The 21,040-nt window shown below is 35.9% G+C and overlaps 1 protein-coding gene across 1 annotated transcript in view; it reads left to right on the forward strand.

The window, feature by feature from the left end:
- The first annotated feature begins 3,970 nt into the window (after window positions 1-3,970).
- Window positions 3,971-21,040, forward strand: part of SPIDR (scaffold protein involved in DNA repair) — a 537,804-nt gene continuing 520,734 nt past the window's right edge. Inside the window, exons 1-3 of the mRNA XM_074277903.1 lie at window positions 3,971-4,154; window positions 17,356-17,511; window positions 20,061-20,127. Coding sequence (XP_074134004.1) covers window positions 4,107-4,154; window positions 17,356-17,511; window positions 20,061-20,127 — 271 coding nt within the window. The 5' untranslated portion in view covers window positions 3,971-4,106. The remainder of the gene's footprint in view (window positions 4,155-17,355; window positions 17,512-20,060; window positions 20,128-21,040) is intronic.

Below are 21,040 nucleotides of genomic sequence, written 5' to 3' on the forward strand. Positions count from 1 at the left end.
GTCATGGAATCTCCTCCCAGTGTCTATGTTCTCCTATTCCATTCTTCAGGGTGCCATTTGCTTTCAGAAATCCTGATTTTTCTCCCAAAGTAGGATAAGTAGTCTCCAAACCCCTGGAAAATAAATCCATTTTAAGTTTCCAATCTTCTTTTATAGAGTATCTTTCTTCTTTGTGAGAGCATTCATCAGCAGTATTCCCTCTCACCACTGAAATAAAATTTCCTAATATTTCAGTTCCTCCCTTTTGACTCTTTGCCAATTTATCCTGTAGCCTTTCTTTCTCTTCCTTGTTAGCCTTTGAAATGATTAAGGTACAATCACAAATTTCCATCTATATTCTTCCTCCTCTATTGTGAGTTTTAATCCCTGATGTTTGAGCCTGTTTCTCCACCATCACTTCTATTTGACTTCTTTCATCCTTGTTTTCTTTTAGAAAGCAATCTTTTAATAGTCTATTATTATTTTTATTATCCTCAGTTGCTATATTTGTTAACCTTTCTTGTATTTCTGTTTCTGGAGTATTTAAAAATAAAATGATTTGTTCACATCTGGTTTTCTTTGTAGGGATGCTTAGAATATCTCTTTTTAAAAATTGAAGGTCTTTTTAAAATTAGTATTTAGACTCAGATTTGCAGGGTATGTCACCTTGGATTGGATTTTGAGCTCCTTTGCTTATTGGAACACATTATTCTTTTCCGTACTAGGTTTCTAGTGGATACAGAATAGGCTTATGCTATTTAAACTTACTTCTCTTCAAATTTGAAAATATTTTTCCTGGTTTTTACAGAACTTTGTTTTATAATTGGAATTATTAAATATAACCATTACATTTCTTGGAGTTTTTCTACACAGGTTTTTCTGTAAGTTTTTTCCCCCTGTGGGCAAAATGGATTATTTTTTTTAGTTAATATTTTGTTTTTGTGTTCAGAGTTCTGGCTATATTTCTTGTGCATTATGGTGTTCAGGTTTTCCTGTTCTAAAGGATCTATAATACTTAAGTTGTCTTTAAAATCAATGATTTAGCTTATATGGATATTATGCCTTCATTTAACATTATTTTTGTTTCTTTCTTTCCAGATTGTCTTTAATTTCAGTGTATTTCCATTCTCAATCATATCATATATAACATATAATCTCTCTTTTGTTTCTTGGGTTAGCCTTGCTACTGCAGATTCAAGTTCTTTTCTGTTGATTATTTTGGTTGTGCTGTTCATAAATTCTGTTTTCATAATTTTTTTTTCCTTTTAAGTCATTTAGGAATATTCTGTTGTGATTCCATACTCTCTATTTTATCAATCTACATTAACCAATATTGAGGGCATATTCAGTGCTGTTATTAATATGTTTCCTGATGACTTATCTGCATACATTCAAGGTATTCAGTTTTCCTCCTTCAGAGATCTTTGATAATTTTCACTTCCTGACTCCCTAAGGATAGCTGGACATCTAAACCACCTCAACCTTCCTCCAAGGTGAATAATGGAATTCACCATAAATTTCTTCTTCAAGTGACGTCTGGGGAGGGTAGACTTCAGCTAGCTGCCTCCTGGGCTTCATGGAGTACCACACAGCCACACACACTATTTCCTCTTTTCCTCAATTCTTAGGCTGAGTTGCTCTCTCAGATTGAGAGTGGTGGAGGAAAAGGAGGCAGAAGAGGCTAGCTAGTTAGGGCTTTAGAGTTTAGGGCCTGGCCTTTTCTGCTGTTAGTTCACCAAACTGCTTCCTCTTTAGAGTTCCTGGTGTCCTAAACCATAGAGGCAATTGACATTGATTTATCACTTTCTCATAAATCCAACTTGGGAGAGGTCAGAGAAGTTCTGAGGATTAGAGAAAATGTCTGTTGTCTATCATGGTCAAATTAATTTTTACTCTAATCTGCAGATCTCCAATTTGTTTGCTGTTTTGATTATATAAGTGGGCTTATTTACTATTTGTGACAATCCTTTATGTAACAAGTATTTAGTGGGAAGAATGAAGTTAACAAATAGCTGTGGTAACTTCAGGATTAAAATCCCTTAAAAGTGAAGTAATTTTCCTTCTTAACTCAGACAAGCATCCCTAGGGGGATAAATAGCTATAATTCCAGTCCAATCTATCTCTAATGGCCTGGAGGAAAAAAAAAATTTCATGATGCTCCAGAGGAATGTCCATTTCTCCTTAACTAAAATGTTGGCTGGATAAGCAGTGCTATTAGCTCTCATATATTCTGCAGTAGTGAGCCAGGTTTTGTATGTGACATAGTTATCTTGCACTAAAATGTAAACTCTGGAATTTTATCAAGCCTCTTTGTTGATACTGTAATTATTTAAATGAGATCAGCTTAAGACCCCATATGGCAAAAATAAATAGAATAGAAAAAATTAATATTGTTCAGCTTAGGGCATATTGCTAGATAATTTATAAATTTCTATATTTTGGTTAAGCATTTCAAGTGGACAATGAACCAAAGTCATTGCGTTTTGGAAGATTTTATTTTTGATGACTTTAAAATGGTTGCTGAAGCAATATTTTATCTCATTAAACTTAACATTTTCCTGGTGATGCATGTCTGCAAGTTAGTCTTAAAAGAAACAAAGGCCTGAGTGACCCAAGTGGAAACACATAGTGAATGCAAATAGTCTGCAATGCATTATCAATTATGACTTGTGATAGAGTGGCAAGACATATATAACTGAAAAAGGAGGCTTTGGAAATAACCTCATATGGCAGAAAAAAGCCTGAAATGGAAGACAGAGAACCTGGGTTTAAAATCCAGATTCTGGTACTTAGAAGTACATGACACTGGGCAAAATACTTCACATGATGGTGTCTGGATTTAGTTATCTGTAAAACGAGACCGTTGGATTAAGTGATTGCTAATGTTCCTTCCATTCCTAAATCAGTAATCTTATGATTGGCTATAGCAGATGCACAGCTAAAATGCTACATTTGGTACCTATGAGCTTTAAAGAACCAAAGGAAAACCTGCAATAGTGGATCCACTCTTGAGGGAGGTGTTATGGAAGAACATGAACACACGAAGAGAAGTGAAAAGATGTTGATCTAAATGTGTGGAGGGGTTTATTTACAACAATAAAATTACTGCTGGACAGACTTCTTACTTATTTGGCCCTACTCAGCCTGTTCTCTACTCAGATTTTTCCTCAAATTTTAGCTGGTTATCAGCTGTATATTAAAGATGGATATATTTCTCACTTGCTTTCATTGGAACCCGTTTTCTACATTAGGCAGTTCCTTGGAGTGCCTGGCTCGGAGTGGACAAGCCATCTTTCTGCGTTTAAATATGGCCTCAGACATTTATTGGCTATGTGACTCTGGGCAAGTCACTTTAATCCTGTTTGCCTCAATTTCCTCATCTGTAAAACGAGCAGAAGGAAATGGCAAATCATTGCAATAACTCTGCTAACAGAACTTTTAGGTCACAAAGAGTTGGACTGAGACACCATTCTCTGGTCAGGCTTTTCCTCAAATTTTGGTTGATTATCAGGCAATTAGTGTTTTCCCTCTCTTTTTATATTCCCAGCGCTTGTGCTAGGCACACAACAGGAGCTTAATAAATGTTTAGTGAGCATATGAAAGAATGGATGATTAGAGGGAAAAATGCCACATCGATTTTTCCAAAATTATGCAGGTTTCCCATGGTTGCCAGGACTATGAAAGCCATCTACCCTCCCTTCCCAGCTGGGTAAAGGACGTTTTTCACAACAGTCGCCTTCGCCTTCAAACTGAATTTAAAAACCTTCCTGAAGAAGCGCCCCACTAGGCGCCCCCAACTAAGTCCCGGGTCTGGGACAGAGACCTTGGCGCATGCGCGCAGCCACAGTCCCTCCAGGAGCTTCGGGAGAGGCAAAACACGAGCTCCGCCCCCAGATTTCTAGAGAGACTAGTCTGGGATAGCTCCGCCTTCTCCCTCGTACGAGCCAATCAGAGGGAAGCGGCGTAGCGCGCCAAGCTAGAAAGGCGCGGCGTGGCTAGGTTGGTTTGTGCTCCGCCTTTTGCCTCTCGGTCTTCCGGGGAGTCTCTCTCAAACTCCCTTTTTCCCCTCCTTCCATATCAACCCTCCCACTCTCTCTCACTCCGGCGTAAGGGAGGCGCTAGGAGAGATGCCCCGTGGCGGTAGCATCAGCCGTCTCTGCCGCAGCGGCCGGAAGGTATGATATGGGGGCGGGAGCAGGAGCGAGGGTCGCGCTCCATCGGCAGGCGATGAACCTGCTGGGCCGGCTTCCAGCTAAGTGCTCACTCCCACCCCCTCACCCTCGTTCGCGGTCAGAGCTGGCCGCCTGTCAGGAGGTTGCCCCCTCCGCGTGGCCTGCTTTGGTCTCGCTGAGACTACTAGTCCCAGGGTACTTCGCGGCCCCAGGGTTTCCATTGGCTCCTCGGGTCGAGGGGGCGGGGAGAACAATTCCTCCTCCAACCTGTTGTGTGGCATCTCCTCTGTGAGCCCTAGGGCGGGGCACTTGCGTGTGGAGCATCCCAGACTGAGAGTGTGCTGCCACTTTCCTAATGGAAAGATGTTTTTTTGACTCATCTCTTGACCTATGCCCCCCGTAATTTCTCTGTCGTTTAGCAGTCTTTTCTCTCATTCATCCTTCCCAGTAGTTGTTCCAAAGCTTTTCTATACTCAGTTCCAGAACTGAAAAGGGGTGTGAGAGGTCAACATCCCCTCGTTTTATGGAGTAGGAAAGTGATCACAAAAAGTGTAGCCCTGGGGTCCCTGAGACCTTTCAGGAAGTCTTCGAGGTCACAACTATTCATAATGATCCTTAGAAGTCTTCCTTTCTAGCACTGTAACCTATGTGAACAAAAGCTCTTTGACTTTTATAATCTTAGTAAAGAGTTCCATCTTTTAGCCAGGGTTCCCTGGAGTATCCAAAAAGGAATTCAAGTTCAAGGCTGCTTTTCTCCACACCAGAGGTTTTACATCAGGTATCCACAATTCCTACCCCCTTGGGATCAGAGAACTTACACTGGGAAAGAAAAAGTTGTAAGGCTTCATTTTTCACTAGTTTCTTGACATTTAGCATTTCCTTCAATTTTTTAGAAACAGTCTTTGAAGGGGTACATAGGCTTCATTAGACTGAAAAAGAACAAAGGTTAAAGAACTCTTTTATCTAATGGGTTATTAATCGAGAGTAGACAATTAAAGTGGTATTTAAGGATTACCCCATTTGTCCATAGTGTGGAAGTTGCATCCTAATTCTTTGTATCATCTCGTTCATCCTTTACAAGTCAGGGTGAACTTTCTGAAGCTTTTCTGTTCCCATAGTTTTATAGATTTAGAACTGGAAGGGACTTTATTAAGAGATCAACCCTCCATTTTACAGAGGAAAAGAAAAAAATTGAAACCCATAGAGCAAAATGTGATCTAGACCTGAGATTTTTCCAAGAGTTCTTCAACATAATTTTTTAAAAATTATTTTTAATAACTCTTATTTTTTAAAATACATGCAAAGATAGTTTTCAACATCCACCCTTGCAAAGCCTAGTGTTCCAAATTTTTCTACCTCCCTATCCCCTTACCCCTCCCCTAGACAACAAATAATCCAATATAGATTACACATATGCAATTCTTCTAGAACATTTCCACATATATCTTGCTGCCCATACACACACAAATTAGAAGATCATGAATTTTCTTTTTTCCCCTCTAAGATCATAAATTGTTGTAGAAATATATTTGGGTCTCAGTTACTTTATAACAGTCAACAAGCATTTATTGTTCATTTATATCCTATTTTTCATGTCTTTAGTTGGGGGTTCTCTTGGCAAAGATACTGCTGTGGTTCCACGTTTCCTTCTCAAACTCATTTTATAGATTAAAAGACAGGCCAACAGGGTTAAGTGACTTGCCCAGAGTCACACAGTCAATACATATCTGAGCCTTTGTTAAATCCTCTTTATGAGGCAAATTCTGTACTTAAGTTTTGGAGATAGAGATTGAAAAGCAAAACTAGTCCCTGAAAAAGTTCACATGTCAAGGGGTGAGATACTATGGAAATAGCTATTTACATATAAGATATAGATGTAAGGTAATCATAGAACGTAGGAGAGTTTAAAAAAGATCCAGAAAGCTCTGTAGAAAGTGGGAGATAAGCTCTAGATCTTGAAGGAAGCCTAGAAGCCTATAAAGTTGAGTAAATAGAGCTTTCCAGGTGAGCGAACAGCTACTGAAGAGGCATGGAAGTTAAGAGACAGAATATTGTGTCAGGAAAAGGAATATTTATTTATGCCTTTCTTTACTCCCTTCCAGGAGCTTCCTAATTTCCCCATGTTTGTTGAGGGTGCTTTTTCCCAAGACAGCCAGACTTGAAACTTTACCTTTTCACTTTTTAGGTAACCACACCTCTCTCCCCTTCCCCCAATCCTAACAATAACAACTTGTGTATCATTTTCCTCTTTTCCTCCACTACTACCACCCAGGTTTAGACTCATATAACATACCTGAATAATAGATTCCAAATTATTCTTCCTGTCTCTGTAAAGCTTAGTCTTGGTATTCTAAGACCCACAGTAGTCTGGTCTTACTCTATCTTTCTAATATATCCCTAATTATTACGTGTGCCTTCATTTCATTTCCTGTCTTTCCTTACTTTATTTCTTCCATTTAAAATACTCTCCTTTGTCTCTCTTGGCTCTTAGCCCAGTACCCTATATATAATAGGAGGATAGTAAATAATTTTTTTGGATAAAAGAAAAGGAAACTTTTTTTTTTTTTTTTTTTTTTTTTAATTATGGGCATCATAGAAAAACTTTTTATCAAGACGCAGGAGCCCTCAATTTCAGTTTCAGCTGCTCTATGGCCTGGATCAAATCATTTGATTTCTGTGACTCATTAATAAAGAAGAGAGAGATTGATAGAGGCCTAATTTACAATTTTATGAAAATCAGCTTTATGAATTTTAACAAAATAATATATATTTTTTCTGTGTCTCTTCCAATCTTTTTTTCTATCTCTATGCTACTTAAGATTTCTTTGCTGTTATATATAGCTGTAGTCAATTTTATTGTCTCCAATTTGAGAATCCCAAACACATACTACAGATGTTTTGTGTGTAAGACATTTTAATGCCACTTAGATAATTTTGTTAATATTAAACAATCTCATTTGGGTCAACACATTAAACTGAACATTAGAAAAAAACAAAAAAACAACTTTCATCTAGAGGTTGCTAAATGTTCCTTCTCAGTCTCCTTTGCCTGTATCTTCACCAGGATCACTGCCACACATTTCATATATCTAGTCTGCTGCCAAATCTTGCAATTTCTACCTTTACATCATCTCTCATTCTATATCTCTTCTCACTACTCATGCAGATCCCATTCTAATTCAGAATATTGCTTAGACTATTCAAATAGTCTTTTAAGTGATTCTCAAGGTGCTTCACATCTTTCCTCAATCCACCCCATTCTCTACTCAAATTATAGTTTACAGATTCTTAGAGCTCAGGTCTGGCCAAGTCACTTTTCCTCATCCCCTTCAATAAACTCCTATGTCCTTGTAGTGTAAACTGTGTGCTTGTTGCCACACAGTTTTGTTTGTATTGGATTTTATTTTTCAAAAATAATGTTTGTCACTTTTATCAATATCACTTTATTATGAATTTATTTAGTATGGAGTTTGAATTATGTTCAAGTGATAATGAATAGTTTCTACTAATCAAAAAAGAACAAGCAATATAATATATAATAAATCAAAGGTTCACCTGGTAGTCAAGAATAAAAGATAATATTGAATATTCATGTGGAGTTTTAAATTTTGCAAAGCACTTTATATGCATTATCCATGTAATTTAGAAAATTATGGATTCAATTGGCCATTTGTATGTTGGGGAATGAAGATTTTTCTTATAAACTTGTGTTAGTTTCTTATAGATTTTATAAATTAGTCAATTGGTAACGTGTGACTGGAGCTTAGGAAAGAGACTAGAACTAGATGGATCTAGGTGTTATCTGCACAGAAATTATAATTGAACTCAGGAGCTGATGAAATAAAATGAAATCATGTAGAAGGAAAGGAGAGGAAGGCCCAAGACTGAGCTTTAGGGATTGCCCCAGTTAGTGGGTATAATGTGGATGAAGATCCAGCACAGAAGCATGAGAAGGAACAGTTATAAGGTAGAAGAACCAGGAGGAAGCAGTGTTATGAACACCTAGAGAGGTTATATGTCTTGGAGAAGAATTAAACGATTGAGACAATCTTTCATGTGGTTTTTATTAGTTTCTTTCCTACCTTCTTGCATTTGCTTCCTTTGGCTAGTGTATTATTTAGCTGTACTAGTCTGATTGCATACCTGTGGAATAGAAATCTGGAGATAATAGCATTCCCTTAATCATGCTCTTTATTTTCCTAAAGTAGATACACTCAGAATTTATACCTGAGTTTAGAGGTTGCCACTGAATTAAAAATGACACTGAAAACCTCTTTCAGGACAGAATACAATCTCTGCAAATGAGTTTTCTTTAACCTAATTGTTAGGTAAAAGTTATTTCACATGACTGTATTCCTTCTTAATATCTGCCCTTTTCTGAAGTTTTTAACTCTTTGGTGAATTTGGAGCTATCTACCATCTCTCCTTAGTCATTTCTTCTTTTGCTCACAAAGAAATTTGGTGACCATGAAAGGTTTTGACAAGATTTTTAGGGGATGCTGATGGCTTCAGACTTCAGATTGCTACCCCTGTAAGTGGACCTTTAATTTCCAAAGCAATTTGCCCAACAAAGTAGAAGTAAAAACATTTCATTGGGATGTATATCACTTCTTTCCTTTCTGTAGTGCTAGGATGCCAGCTGTGTTAAGATCAGCCACAGGAAGACTGTGGGAATCTGTAGGGATGATTTCTCTAGTTACAGTACTTTGTAATTAGAGAGGTATACTTGCCCTTCTGAAGAGGAACCATCAAACTTCTTTGTGTTGTTAGTAAACAGATAATGTTTCACTGGCTTTTTCTCCTATGCAGGTCAAAGGATTATTTTAAATGCTAAAATGGGTCCAGGCTTATTTATTTATTTATTTATTTCTCTTTTATTTTTGTTCAAAAACTTTTAAAATTGCTAGCTCATTATTTTTACTTTGCTTTTATTTTCAAATATATCTTTTTCCCTCCTTTAATAAAAAAGCCATTTTCTATAATAAAGAGGGAAAAGAGGAGAATGCTACATCAACCAAATTTGACAGTAAGTGCAAATTAAATAATAAATGCAGTAAATGTACCCCTAGTCCCTCATCTCTACTGAATAGAGAAGGAAGTTCATTTTTTTCATCTCTTCTTTGGGCCAAGCTTCATCATTGAAATTATATAGGATTCAGGTGTTTTGGTTTTTTGTTTGTTGTTTGTTTTTTCCCCTTCCTTTGTAGAAAGCCAGGAGAGAGATCATTACAGGAATAGAAGGCACCCATTGAAAAGATGCAGGGTCAGGATTATTGCCATCAGATATATCATTTTCATGCTTTTATAATTCTCTCTTTTCCTATCAGTCCCTTCCTTGGCTGCTTCATTCTACATGTTCATTCTTTCCTGTGACATGATAGTATTCTATTACGTTCACATACCACAATTTCTTTTAAGTATTCTCCTGGTGAAAGACATTTTTAAAAAAATTTCTACTACTTTGCTTTTTCAAAAATCACTCTCTAAAATATTCTGATGGATATACACACACACACACAGATATATTGATTGTTTATAGTTCTGTGCATTAAACAACTCTTTCATTACAGCTTGATGTTTTAAAAATACTTTGATAGTCTGTGCCATTCATATTTTAGGTGATAGTAAAAAGATTGTGTTTTTATTGTATGACTCAAGCAGATTTCTTTGGACTCCTGGAATGAATCTGTTTCTTCTAGTTCAGGAGACCACTTTTCCACTTTTTGGCATCTTTAATTATTCATAGTGCTTTAACCAGTTTAATTTGTTTCACTTTTGATCTTTTATAAGCCACATTGTCCTATGATTATAAACTCAGATTTTGATTTTTTTCCTTTTTTGGGATTTTCTTTTCTGGTCTAGGTATAGTAAAAATATGTAATAGAGCTAGACTTTAAGAAGTGTGGGCTCTGAAAAGAGGATTAGCTTCATCTCTGGGTTTGAATTCTTCTATTTAATTTATTTTCATCATCATAGCTAACATTTATACAGTGCCTGCTGTGTTTCAGATATTCTGTTAAATACTTTACATTTCATATCTACTTTTGTCCTCATGATAACATTGGGAAGTGAGTGCAATTATCCCCATTTTAATGATGAAGGAACTGAGGCAAATGGGTGAAGTGACTTGCTCAGATTCATCCTGAGAGTCTAAAGGCAAATTTGATCTTGTGCTTTTCTAATTCTAGGCTCTGTGCTTGTTGCACTGTGATGCCACTTAGTGGTCACTTTAACTGTTTGCAACATTTTAAAAATTTCCTTAAAGGAATTTTCTTACGCAAATTCCCTGTGCATACACATTGCTTACTTTAGATTGTTGTACTTTTTTTCCCCTCCTCCATCAGAATTGTTTTTCTTATGTTCTCAAAATTCCATTTTAAACAATTGCCTATTTAATCATGGTTAATTTCTACCATGGACTCTTTCTTGTTAATTCTCTGAACCTTTTAAAACCAATGTGGTCATGAATTCGTGAACTTTGTGATAACAGAGTTGCAGGTACTTTACAGATAGGTCTTACCAAACTAGAAAGTATTCAAATATGGACTTAGCTACAGCTTAGAAAAGTTTGAAGAATGAAGACCAGAAATTTGGCTCCTATTTGATTAAAAAAATTGTGGCAACAGCAGTTCATGAAATTGCCCATTATAGATAGATGATAATAAAATCACAGACTTTTTAAAAGTGTTCATTTATCCTCTAGAGAAATATGAAAAAAAAATCAACTAACATTCATTTTAAAATTGGTAGAGGGAACACAAAGCTTAATGCAGCAAATACTCAAAACAAAAGTCCATATTCTACATTTGGGAATAATTCTGGAAGAAAGTGCAAGAATTATAGGAAAATGGAAGAACAGAAGGAAACTGAGAAATAAACATGAAGTCAGAGTTGTGCCAGCAATGTGCTAAAGCCTTGTAGATATAAAGACAGTGTCTTCAGATATATCAGTGCCTCAAGTTATTTAATGGGGAAGACACTACACAGAAGTTTGAAATGGGGAGGAGATAGAAGGTTACCTAGTGGAAGGAAGGAATAAGTCTTGCAGATGGAGGGAAATGATTGGAGGAGATGAGAGTTTCAGAATATATTTCACTTTGAAAATTTACAAATTTGTAGAAGTTATAAAGTCCAGGAAAGTAGCCACATGAGAAATGATGAACATGAAACAGTAGTCCAATTACTGAACTGAATATCAGGGCTTGATTTAGAATTTTGGCTTTGTTGCTTGTCCATGTGACCTGAAATATGTAGAACTAAATATTGGTCTGTACTTAGCAAAGCATCACCTATATATCATCTGTAACATGTGATAATGCAGACTTTATTGGAAGACTTCTGGTGAGAAAGGGTCATAATAGAGTTAGCCTGCAAAATGCCTTTTAGGAATATATCTAGTAGAGGGAATGTGTACTCTTATTTTGGATTTAGGAAAGTAAGGAAGGGTGAGGATGTTCTGTGTAGAATAAATCATAAGATAACTTTCTTGAAGATTACGTTTATGGTTTTTTATCTAAGTTGCTTTATCCTAGTTTATATCTTTTTAAATTTCTTAAAAAGTATGTGTGTCTTCCTCTCCTCTTTTGCAGAGGTTAGGGACAGTGGATATGGAGTATTAAATATGTTGTTACCATTGACTGTGTATTTGTTTTTGCTGTATAGCTTTTTCCCCTTTCAAAATCTTATTAACAAGGGAAGACTCATAGGATAGGGCATGGATATAATAAGAAGTGAAGGTAACAATAAAAGATGTCAGTAAAAATGAAACTTTTAAAAAAGTATATTGGACTTATTTTGGAGTCTTTGTTTATCCTCTTTTCAGTAGCTAAAATAATCTTGATTTTTTTCCACAATCTTTCTCATCTATTTTTGTAGAATTGTTTTGCATTATTCCCCTATTTTCATTTGAATCCTCTAGAATCCAAGATTATTGCAGAAATAGTATTGACAGAATTTTGAAAATAGTGAATTAAGTTCCAAATTGAGAAGCCATAGGCAGAAATAATGATTTTAATCAATTAACAAGCATTTATTTAATGTTACTATGAGACAAAGCAGAAGGATACAAAGAAAGGCAAAAATAATCCATTACCTTGGGGAGCCAACATTCTTATGGAAGGAGATAACAGGTAAACAAATAGGTACATACAAGATGCATACAGAATATGGAAGATCACCGTTTAGAGGAACACTTGAGTTGCTGCAAGACCTATTGCAAGATATGTTTGAGCTGAGTTTTGAGCCATTGGAGTTTATTGAATATGTGAGTGATGTGCCAAATGATTGGCAGCTGAGTGTAGATAGATTGTAGACTCCAGTCAAGTAGACTCATTAAAATTATAATAGTCCAAATGAAAGGTTATAAGGGCCTAATTCCTCGTTTCTCTATAGGCTGTAGAGAACAGCCCAGAACATCATTTAAGGAGGGTGCCCAGGAAACCATGTTTGTTTCTTCTCTAGGCTGCCAACCACACTGCCTCATCCTATCCCTACTTCCTACTTTTCTCTACCTCTCCTATCTTCTTCCTTTCCCTTCTCTCTATCCTTTTTCATTTCATTTTATGTATTATATTGCCCTCATTTAATATAAGCTCCTTAGGGATAGTTACTACCTTTCTACTTGTATTTGTAGTATCAGTACTTTAGCATAGTGTCTCACACATAATAAATGCTTGTTGAGTGACTGAACTAGCTTAGTGACTGCAAGAGTGGAGATAAGGGATAGGGGGAATTTATGTAAGTTGCTGTGAAAGTAGAAATGCCAAAATGGCACAGAGGATGGAATATATGTGGTAAGTGTGAGTAAGGAGTTGAAGATGCTCCTAAAGATGTAAGCCTGGGAAAATTGTGTTACCTAGGACAACAAAAGGAAATTTCATAAGGTGGTACAAATTATTTGGAAAAAATATGCCTAGTTTTAGACATGTTGAGTTTGAGGTGTCTTTGAGACTGATAGAGTGACCTATTATAGGCATTTGAAGATTTGTGTGTGAAGCTTAAAAATATTAGAAATAAAGATTTAGGAGGCAACCAAATGGTATTTGAAGTACTAGGAGAGTGTGAGTTTGTCAAGAGAATTCTGAGAAGAGAAAGCAACCAAATGGATGAATAAACATTTGTTGAGTACTTTCTATGTGCTAATTAATTCTAAGCATTAGTGATACACATAGAAAAGCAAGAGATTCCTTGCTCACAGAAGTTAACATTCTGATTGAAGGATATATAAACATATGGAGAAATCTGTTGATCCTTAAGAGTTCAGCTTCAGAGATGATGGCAGTGCCAGAGAGGACTCTGGCACAGCAGGTGATAAGGCCTGATGATCTTGCAGCAATTTTCTGGAGAACTTATCAGTGAGGATCTTCTTATAAGTGAGGTTCATTGCCATTAGACTTCTCTGTCCAGGTCAGACTCACTGTTAGCAGACTTGGGTGAAGTAAATGAGGAGAATATGGGTTCTGGGGAGCCCTCTCCAGAGCAGAAGCCACCTCAGGAATGCAGGTGAAAAGCATGGTGCAGAACAATTCGAGAACCTTGGGAATCTCCTCACTTAAGGTCATGAGGAATATCAAGCAGAGGAGAGATTAAGAGGAGAAAAAGGAGAGTCCAGTGTTTCTGATGTCAAAAAAGAAGAAACATACCAGAAAGTGGTAGATGCTGTCAAGAAGCCAAAGAGAATGAGAAGTTGATATTGTTCAATTGTATATGAGTCTGACCCCATTTGGGGTTTTCTTGGCAAACTTAACTAGAGTGGACTACTTTTTCCTTTTTCAGCTCATTTTGTAAATGAGGAATTGAGGCACATAGGGTTAAGTGACTTTTCTAGGGTCACATAGCTACTAAGTGTCTGAGCCAGGATTTGAACTCAGGAAGATGATGAGTCTCTGTTACTTCAGGTTCAGCCCTGTACCTACTACACCACTGAACTGCCTTAATGAGAATTTAGGCCTCAGACTTTTTCAGTTGGGAAATCATTGGTGGTCTTCGAGAAAGCCGTAGAATGATGGTACCAGATTGCAGTGGGTTTTGTACGTGGCACAGTGATTGGCACAAGCCCATTTAATAAGTGCTTGTTAACCTGACAAGTTAACAAGATGGATTGTGAAGAGGAAGAGAGGTATGGGACGATTACTGGATGGAGTAAAAAGGTGGAGGTAAGGCTGTTTCAGGATTGAAGGTGACATAGTAGATAGAGCACCATACTTGAAGTCTGGAGGACCTGAGTTCAAATCTAGTCTCAGATACTTAAGACTTCCTAGCTGTGTGACCCTGGGCACTTAACTTGCACTTAACTCCAATTGCCTCAGGGGGAAAAAAAAGGATTTAAAAAAAAAGTCTATTGGAATTGCCTTGAATCACCTTATTGTTGAAAAGCTGATCATCACATAGACTTCTTCTTGTGTACCAAGTGTTCTCTTGGTTCTGCTCACTTCAGTTAGCATCAGTTCATGTAAATCTTTCAGGTTTTTCTGAATTTCAGTCTGCTCATCATTTCATTACATTCATATACCATAACTTATACAGCTATTCTACAACTGATGAGCATCCCCTTGATTTCCAGTTCCTTGCCACTACAAAAAGGGCTGCTGCAAACATTTTTGCCTATGTGGATCCTGAATCCTTTTCCCTTTTGTATGATCTCTTTGGTATTCAGACCTACTTAGAGACACTGCTGGATCAACTTGTACACACAATTTTATAGTCCTTTGGGCATAATCCTAAATTGCTCTCCAGAATGGTTGGATCATTTCACAACTGCACCAACAATGCATTATTAGTATCCCTGTTTTCCCACATCTCCAACATTCATCATTATTTTAGCCATAGCTAATCTTTAAGGTATGAAGTTGTTTTACCTCAGAGTTGTCTTAATTTGCATTTCTCTAATAATTGTGACTTAGAACATTTTTTCAAATGACTATATCTGTAAATTGTCCATTCAACAAGTTCTAATTCCAATAAATAAATTATTTAACCCATGCTTTTCCTGAATAATAATGTGAAATGCTTTATAAAATGTATTGCTAAGATCTACATAAACTGTTGTCTATAACGTTTTCCTTGACTTCTCACATAATAATCTTGACTAAAAAGAAAGTTGGGTTAGTCAGGATGAAGTCATAATGCTTCTTTTTTGATCATTTCTTTCTTTCCCAAATGTTCATTAATCATGACAGTACAATCTATAATTTTCTCGTTAATTGAAATCATGCTCATTGACCTGTAATCTTTGAATCCATTGTTTTTCCTTTGTTTGAACATTGGAAGTACCTTTGCTCTTCTTAAATCCTTTATTACTTCTATTCTCATAGTCTTTCAGGTATTACTAATGGTACTCTGGTAGTCATTTCTTTTTCTTTTTTTTAATTTTATTAATTTTATAATTATAATTTTTTGACAGTACATATGTACATGAGTAATTTTTTTTTTAACAACATTATCCCTTGTATTCAATTTTCCAAAATTTCCCCTCCCTCCCTCTACTCCTTCCCCTAGATGACAGGCAATCCCATACCTATTAAATGTGTTACAGTATAACCTAGATACAATATATGTATGTAAATATCTGGTAGCCATTTCCACTAGTTCTTCTTTAAGTACCCAAAGATGTAATTCATCTAAGCCAAATAACTTGAATTCATTAAGGACAACTGAGTATTCTTTTTTATCCTTTCATTTACCTTAGGACTCAAAATTCACAATATGAAAGTGATTTTAAAGTGAGATTCTGGTTATACCAACTCCTTCAGTAAGCTTAGTAGTTCTCACTTCTGAATCAAATGTGAAGTCATTTAAACTTCTTTATAAGTTGGCTTGGTCTACTTTTTTCTTAATCTTCTCTTTATGAAGTCTGTGATCTAGCACCAGTGGCCTGCTAACAGTGTCCTGAACATGACCCTCCATCTTCTGTTTTCTTGCCTTTGCATTGACTGCTCCCTATGCTTAGGTCAGGTAAGTTTTCATAGAAGTAGACATTGAGCAATCAGATAAGGAAGGATTCATGGAAACTGAAAAAGCTGTTGAATTGATAGGTGTTGAATATGCTGACTGAAGTGGCTTACACCCCAGGGAAACTAGTGGGAACAAAGAAATAGTGATGCCATGAATATGGCATGTTTCGGGGGTTGAGAATAGGTTGTTGTAGGGAAATAAAGCTAAAACTATAACTTGGGACAAGTTTTATATATATATATATATATATATATATATATATATATATATGAACTGATGCAAAATTAAATAGAAATAAAGAAATAATATACAAAATTCCTTCAACAATGTAAATGGATAGAACAACAGCTCCAGTAAGATAATCGAAATTGAATGTTGCTGAATTATATGACCAAGATTGACCCCAAAGAAGAGATGTGAGAATTTATATCATTTTTTTCCTCATGATAATTCTAAGAAGTAGGTCTTATCGTTATTTTATAGATGAGGAAACTGAGTCAGTAGACATTAAATGATTTGCAATAGTGAAGCCATGTTTGAACTTAGGTTTTTGTGACATGGTCCAAAGCTTTATCCCCTATTGAGCTGCTTCTTATTTTGCAGAGTTTGGGAACCATGGAAGTGGAACACTGCATATAACATTAGCTTTGAAAAATATTTGAGTTAGTTTTTACTGAATATTTGTTTGTTTGTTTTTAACTTAGTCTTTATTATAAAGAATGACTCTCTAAAAGAGGTTAGGCAAAGACAGACTTGGGTAATTGATTAGATGGATATGCTTCTAAATCATTTGTATTAATTTGAAGTTTGGTGGTGTGTGAAAATAATTTTGATTATGAATAAAAGCCGAGTAAGTGATAAATAAGTAGGATGTAGCCAAATTGATACTTGCTAACCTGGGAAATGTTTTTTGAAGCAACTGAATTAACAAAGAATATACATCTTACCATTTTCCAATTCTCAGTGAGGAAAAGTTGCAGGGACAGAAATACTATGATAATCTAAAATGTAGTCTGTCACCCTGTTGTCAATTGGTGTGTAATTATATAATGTGCCATAGTGTTAATTAAGTGCTTTTCAAAATTGAGTGTGTTCTAAAAACTCTTTAAAATGATTTGGAGATTCTCCTCTATCTTAGATTCTTTGTGTATCTGCTTTCTCTCCTTTAGCATGGTTAATTGATGTTTACTTTTTATTTGACATGATACTGGGGGTTTTTTTGTTTTCACTTTAAAAAAAATTCTTTTTGCAGAGAAAAAAGACATGGGATACAGAATACATACGCTTTCCAGGAGAGAGTGTGTCTGGCTTCAGGAAAGAAGATGCTGGGACACCTACGTCAAATACATCCCTCTCCAAAGCATGGCTGAGGTGTGGTGATGGCTTTCAAAGTGATTCTGTGCCACCGGTAAAAGTCTTTTCACATTACTCTCCTTAAAGCTCAGAGATGGTTTTCCAGCATGTTGCAGTGGAAGGAATCCTGATGCAGCATGTTGAACTGGAAATCATGGAACTCAAATCCCTTTTCCAATTTAGCCACTTATTGCCTGGTGCAAGTCCCTGGGGGTCAGCTTTTTAATCTAAAATGAAAGGGTTGGATTAGATGGCTTCTACTCTCCTTTCAAGCTTTAAATCTTTGAGAATTTGGTTCAGTTTTTGAGTTGAGTATAGTTTAGGACAAAACCCCAATATAGCTACTATCCTGGGGGGTTGTACATTTTAAAATTTTTATAATTCATATCTCAGTTGACATAATAAACCTGACTTTTCCTTTTCCTCATATGATTCTATTTGAATACAGTGATCTTTTCATGTGGAATTTTAAAAACTGGGAAATTACATTAGGCCACAAAAATAGAAAAGTAAAGGAAATTGAAACAAGAATGTATTCTGGTATCTGTTGCTTCTCTCTTTACCTGGAGTGGTATTTATGCTCTTTACCTTAGGGCTTTATCTTTAGTCTTCAGGGCTTTTTAGAATGTCTTCTTCTAGCATTTGTCTATCTTCTTTTGGAAGAAGTTACAATTTGGGTTGAAAGATTCCACTCAGTTGTGGAATTATAGAATTGCATATTTGCCTATAACATTAATTCCTGTGTTGTAGTCTATTCTGACAGTCTTCTCCAGGGTTTCTGTTGAGGGGTTCTGCTCCAGGGAGTGTTTATTTTGCCTTGAATTGTCAATTATTCAATGCAGAGGATTATTGTAGTTCCTCTAGTTTCCATCTTCAAATCTCTATCTTTTCCTATATCTAACAATCCTGGACTGATGGGTATTTTTGAGCATTAAGTTTGAGACTAGAAACCAGAGAGTTTTCAGACAAAAACCAAAAAATCAAGGTGTTAAGAATGAGAACTACTGTGCTAGTTAAGAGACATAATCTAATTTAGTTTGATTTATAAAAATGGCTCTGCCACGATAAACTTTTTGTAGTGCACAGGAGTGGGAACATTGAACTTGGAAGTCAGGTAATTGAGTTCCATTTATATTTGCTGGTCCACTCAATAGTTGTATAACTTTCATTGGGCAAGCCTTTGAGCCTTAGATTTCTAATCTGGAAAATTTGGATGGTAATATTTGTACTATTTTTTCTGTATGTAGTACTCATGAGGAAATAACTATATAAAGTGCGGTAAAATAATAACTATAATCAACTGAATAATTGATTTCCGCCCCCCCCCCCTTGTATCCTCTTCACTCTTTGAAGTACTTTAGTTTTACATAAAAAGTTTTATTTATAGTAACTGTCTTTATTCAGAATATTGTTTAGTGTGATGTTATAGCTAATTGAATATTCAGTACTTATTGCTGATATTTGGAAATCTATGTATAATATATGTGGTAGCTTTTAAAGAATTACAACATGGTAAGATGATCTTAAATTGTTTAGAACTATCATATCTTTTCATTAATGTGGGTAGTACTTCCTTGATGCAGATCTCAACATCTCTATATATTATGTTTTGATGAATAAAAAAATTGCTTCCTTGTCAACTTTTTGGTGATGGACCTATCAGCCAAACTTAACTTTTGGTAATAAGCCTATGGTTTTGTACATCGCCAGTTACTATCAGTGGTAGGATTTGTCTCACCTTGCATTTTTCTGGCATGGCCTTTGGCATAGTTACCTTCATGCCCCCTTGAAGTTTCAGAGTAGAATATTAGTGAAGAATCATAACATTTATATTACTAAAAACTCTTCTGAACATATTTTAATTCTGAATTCCTAATGTATTGTAGGTCTTTAAATGTATTCAGTTCATTTTGAAGGTCAATTATCATTTTTATATAATTGTAAATAAAACTTAGGATAGCAAGCTTTCTTTTGATTGGATTATGAATAAATGGGAGTTTATTATATAAAATTTTCTAAGCAGAGAATTTGAGCTGGAAACGACCTATATGAGCATTTGATTCAACCCCTCCTTATCCAGATAAGGAAATGGAGCCTTAGAGAAGGAGGAAGGGGAGAGAACAAATATTTTTATAAAGTACCTAATATATTCTCAGAATTATGCTAAGCACTTTATACAATATTATCTCCTTTGAACTTATTATTACCCCCATTTTATAGTTGTGGGAACTGAAGCAGACAAATTAAGTGATTTGTTTAAGGTCACACAGGTATTAAGTATTAGAGACTGGATTTGAACTGAGGTCATCTTGACTCCAGGCTCAACTTTCCATCCACTTTGCCACCTAGTTGTCTGTGAGTTGTTCATAGTCTTACCACTGTATTTTCCCAATATGTTTGTGTGTTTTGAATCATTATGTCTGCTGTGAAGAATACATCATTGATCAAATGTACTATTAAATGAAAGCCAAGGGAGTATTAATGACCAAGGATTGGTGATGGCCAGTAGGGATTTTTTGTATCTTCATAGTTAATAGTTTATGAAGTATTGTAGGCTCTTAGTTATATACATTTGAATTCTCTCTTCTTACTTTTTGTCTGCAGATTATAGAATTGTCCACAGAGATGGCTCTTATGAAGAAACACTTTGAATCCCTCAAGTCTAAGGAAGGTAAATTTTTCTCCCTGATTTCACTGTGGCAAAAGGCCTTCTCTGACTTTGAATGAGTTCTTGAAGGATATGCCAATTAAGTACAAGCTAAGGCAGATCCTGATAAACCAGGAAGGATTTGTATACCATTTGAGTGGTGATGAATTGATACTTTCTTTTGCTTTTCCATATCCACTTTTGAAGATTGTCTGTTAAAATTAGGGAAAAAAAATGATCTGCTTTGGTTGGAGGATTATCCACATGGATGAAACCACAGATATTTGCAGTACTGTATATTCTTGGTGAAAGAGGACTATTTTCTTTTCTTCCCCCCCCCCCTTTTTGCTGAGGTAATTGAGGGTAAGTGACTTGCCCAGGGTCACATAGGTAGGAAGTGTTAAGTGTCTTAGGCCAGATTTGAACTTAGGTCCTCCTGACTTCAGGGCTGGTGCTCTATCCACTGTGCCACCTAGCTGCCCCAAGAGGACTATTTTCTTTATTTAGACCTGGGGCCTGAAGTAAATCTGCCTGAAAGCAAATATCAGGTTCTTGGGATTGTGCTTCTGGCACTCAACCGGTTAGAAATTTGGGCCAAAAACTTAAGCAGTCACTACAGACCAATTTTCTCTACTTCCAAAAGTGGTAGTCCTTAGAAAATGAAAAATTCAGTTCTTAATGAACTTAGTTTATATATACACTCTAGAAAGTACTGTATCTTCCAGTCTGAATTAATTTTTTTTGAGAATCACTATATTTTATTACTAAACTCAGGCAAAATCTAGCCAATAGGGACAAGGCACTCTGGTGATAGACTTCGGTTTCTTCATATAATAAACAAGATTAGAGCATGGATAAAAGAAGGTGTAATTTAATAGGGAAGATACGAATTTTGGAAGTAATAACTATAATATAAAATTGGATATAAAAATAGTGC

Source organism: Sminthopsis crassicaudata, chromosome 1, assembly GCF_048593235.1.
Source record: "Sminthopsis crassicaudata isolate SCR6 chromosome 1, ASM4859323v1, whole genome shotgun sequence".
NCBI classification, from domain to species: Eukaryota; Metazoa; Chordata; class Mammalia; order Dasyuromorphia; family Dasyuridae; genus Sminthopsis; species Sminthopsis crassicaudata.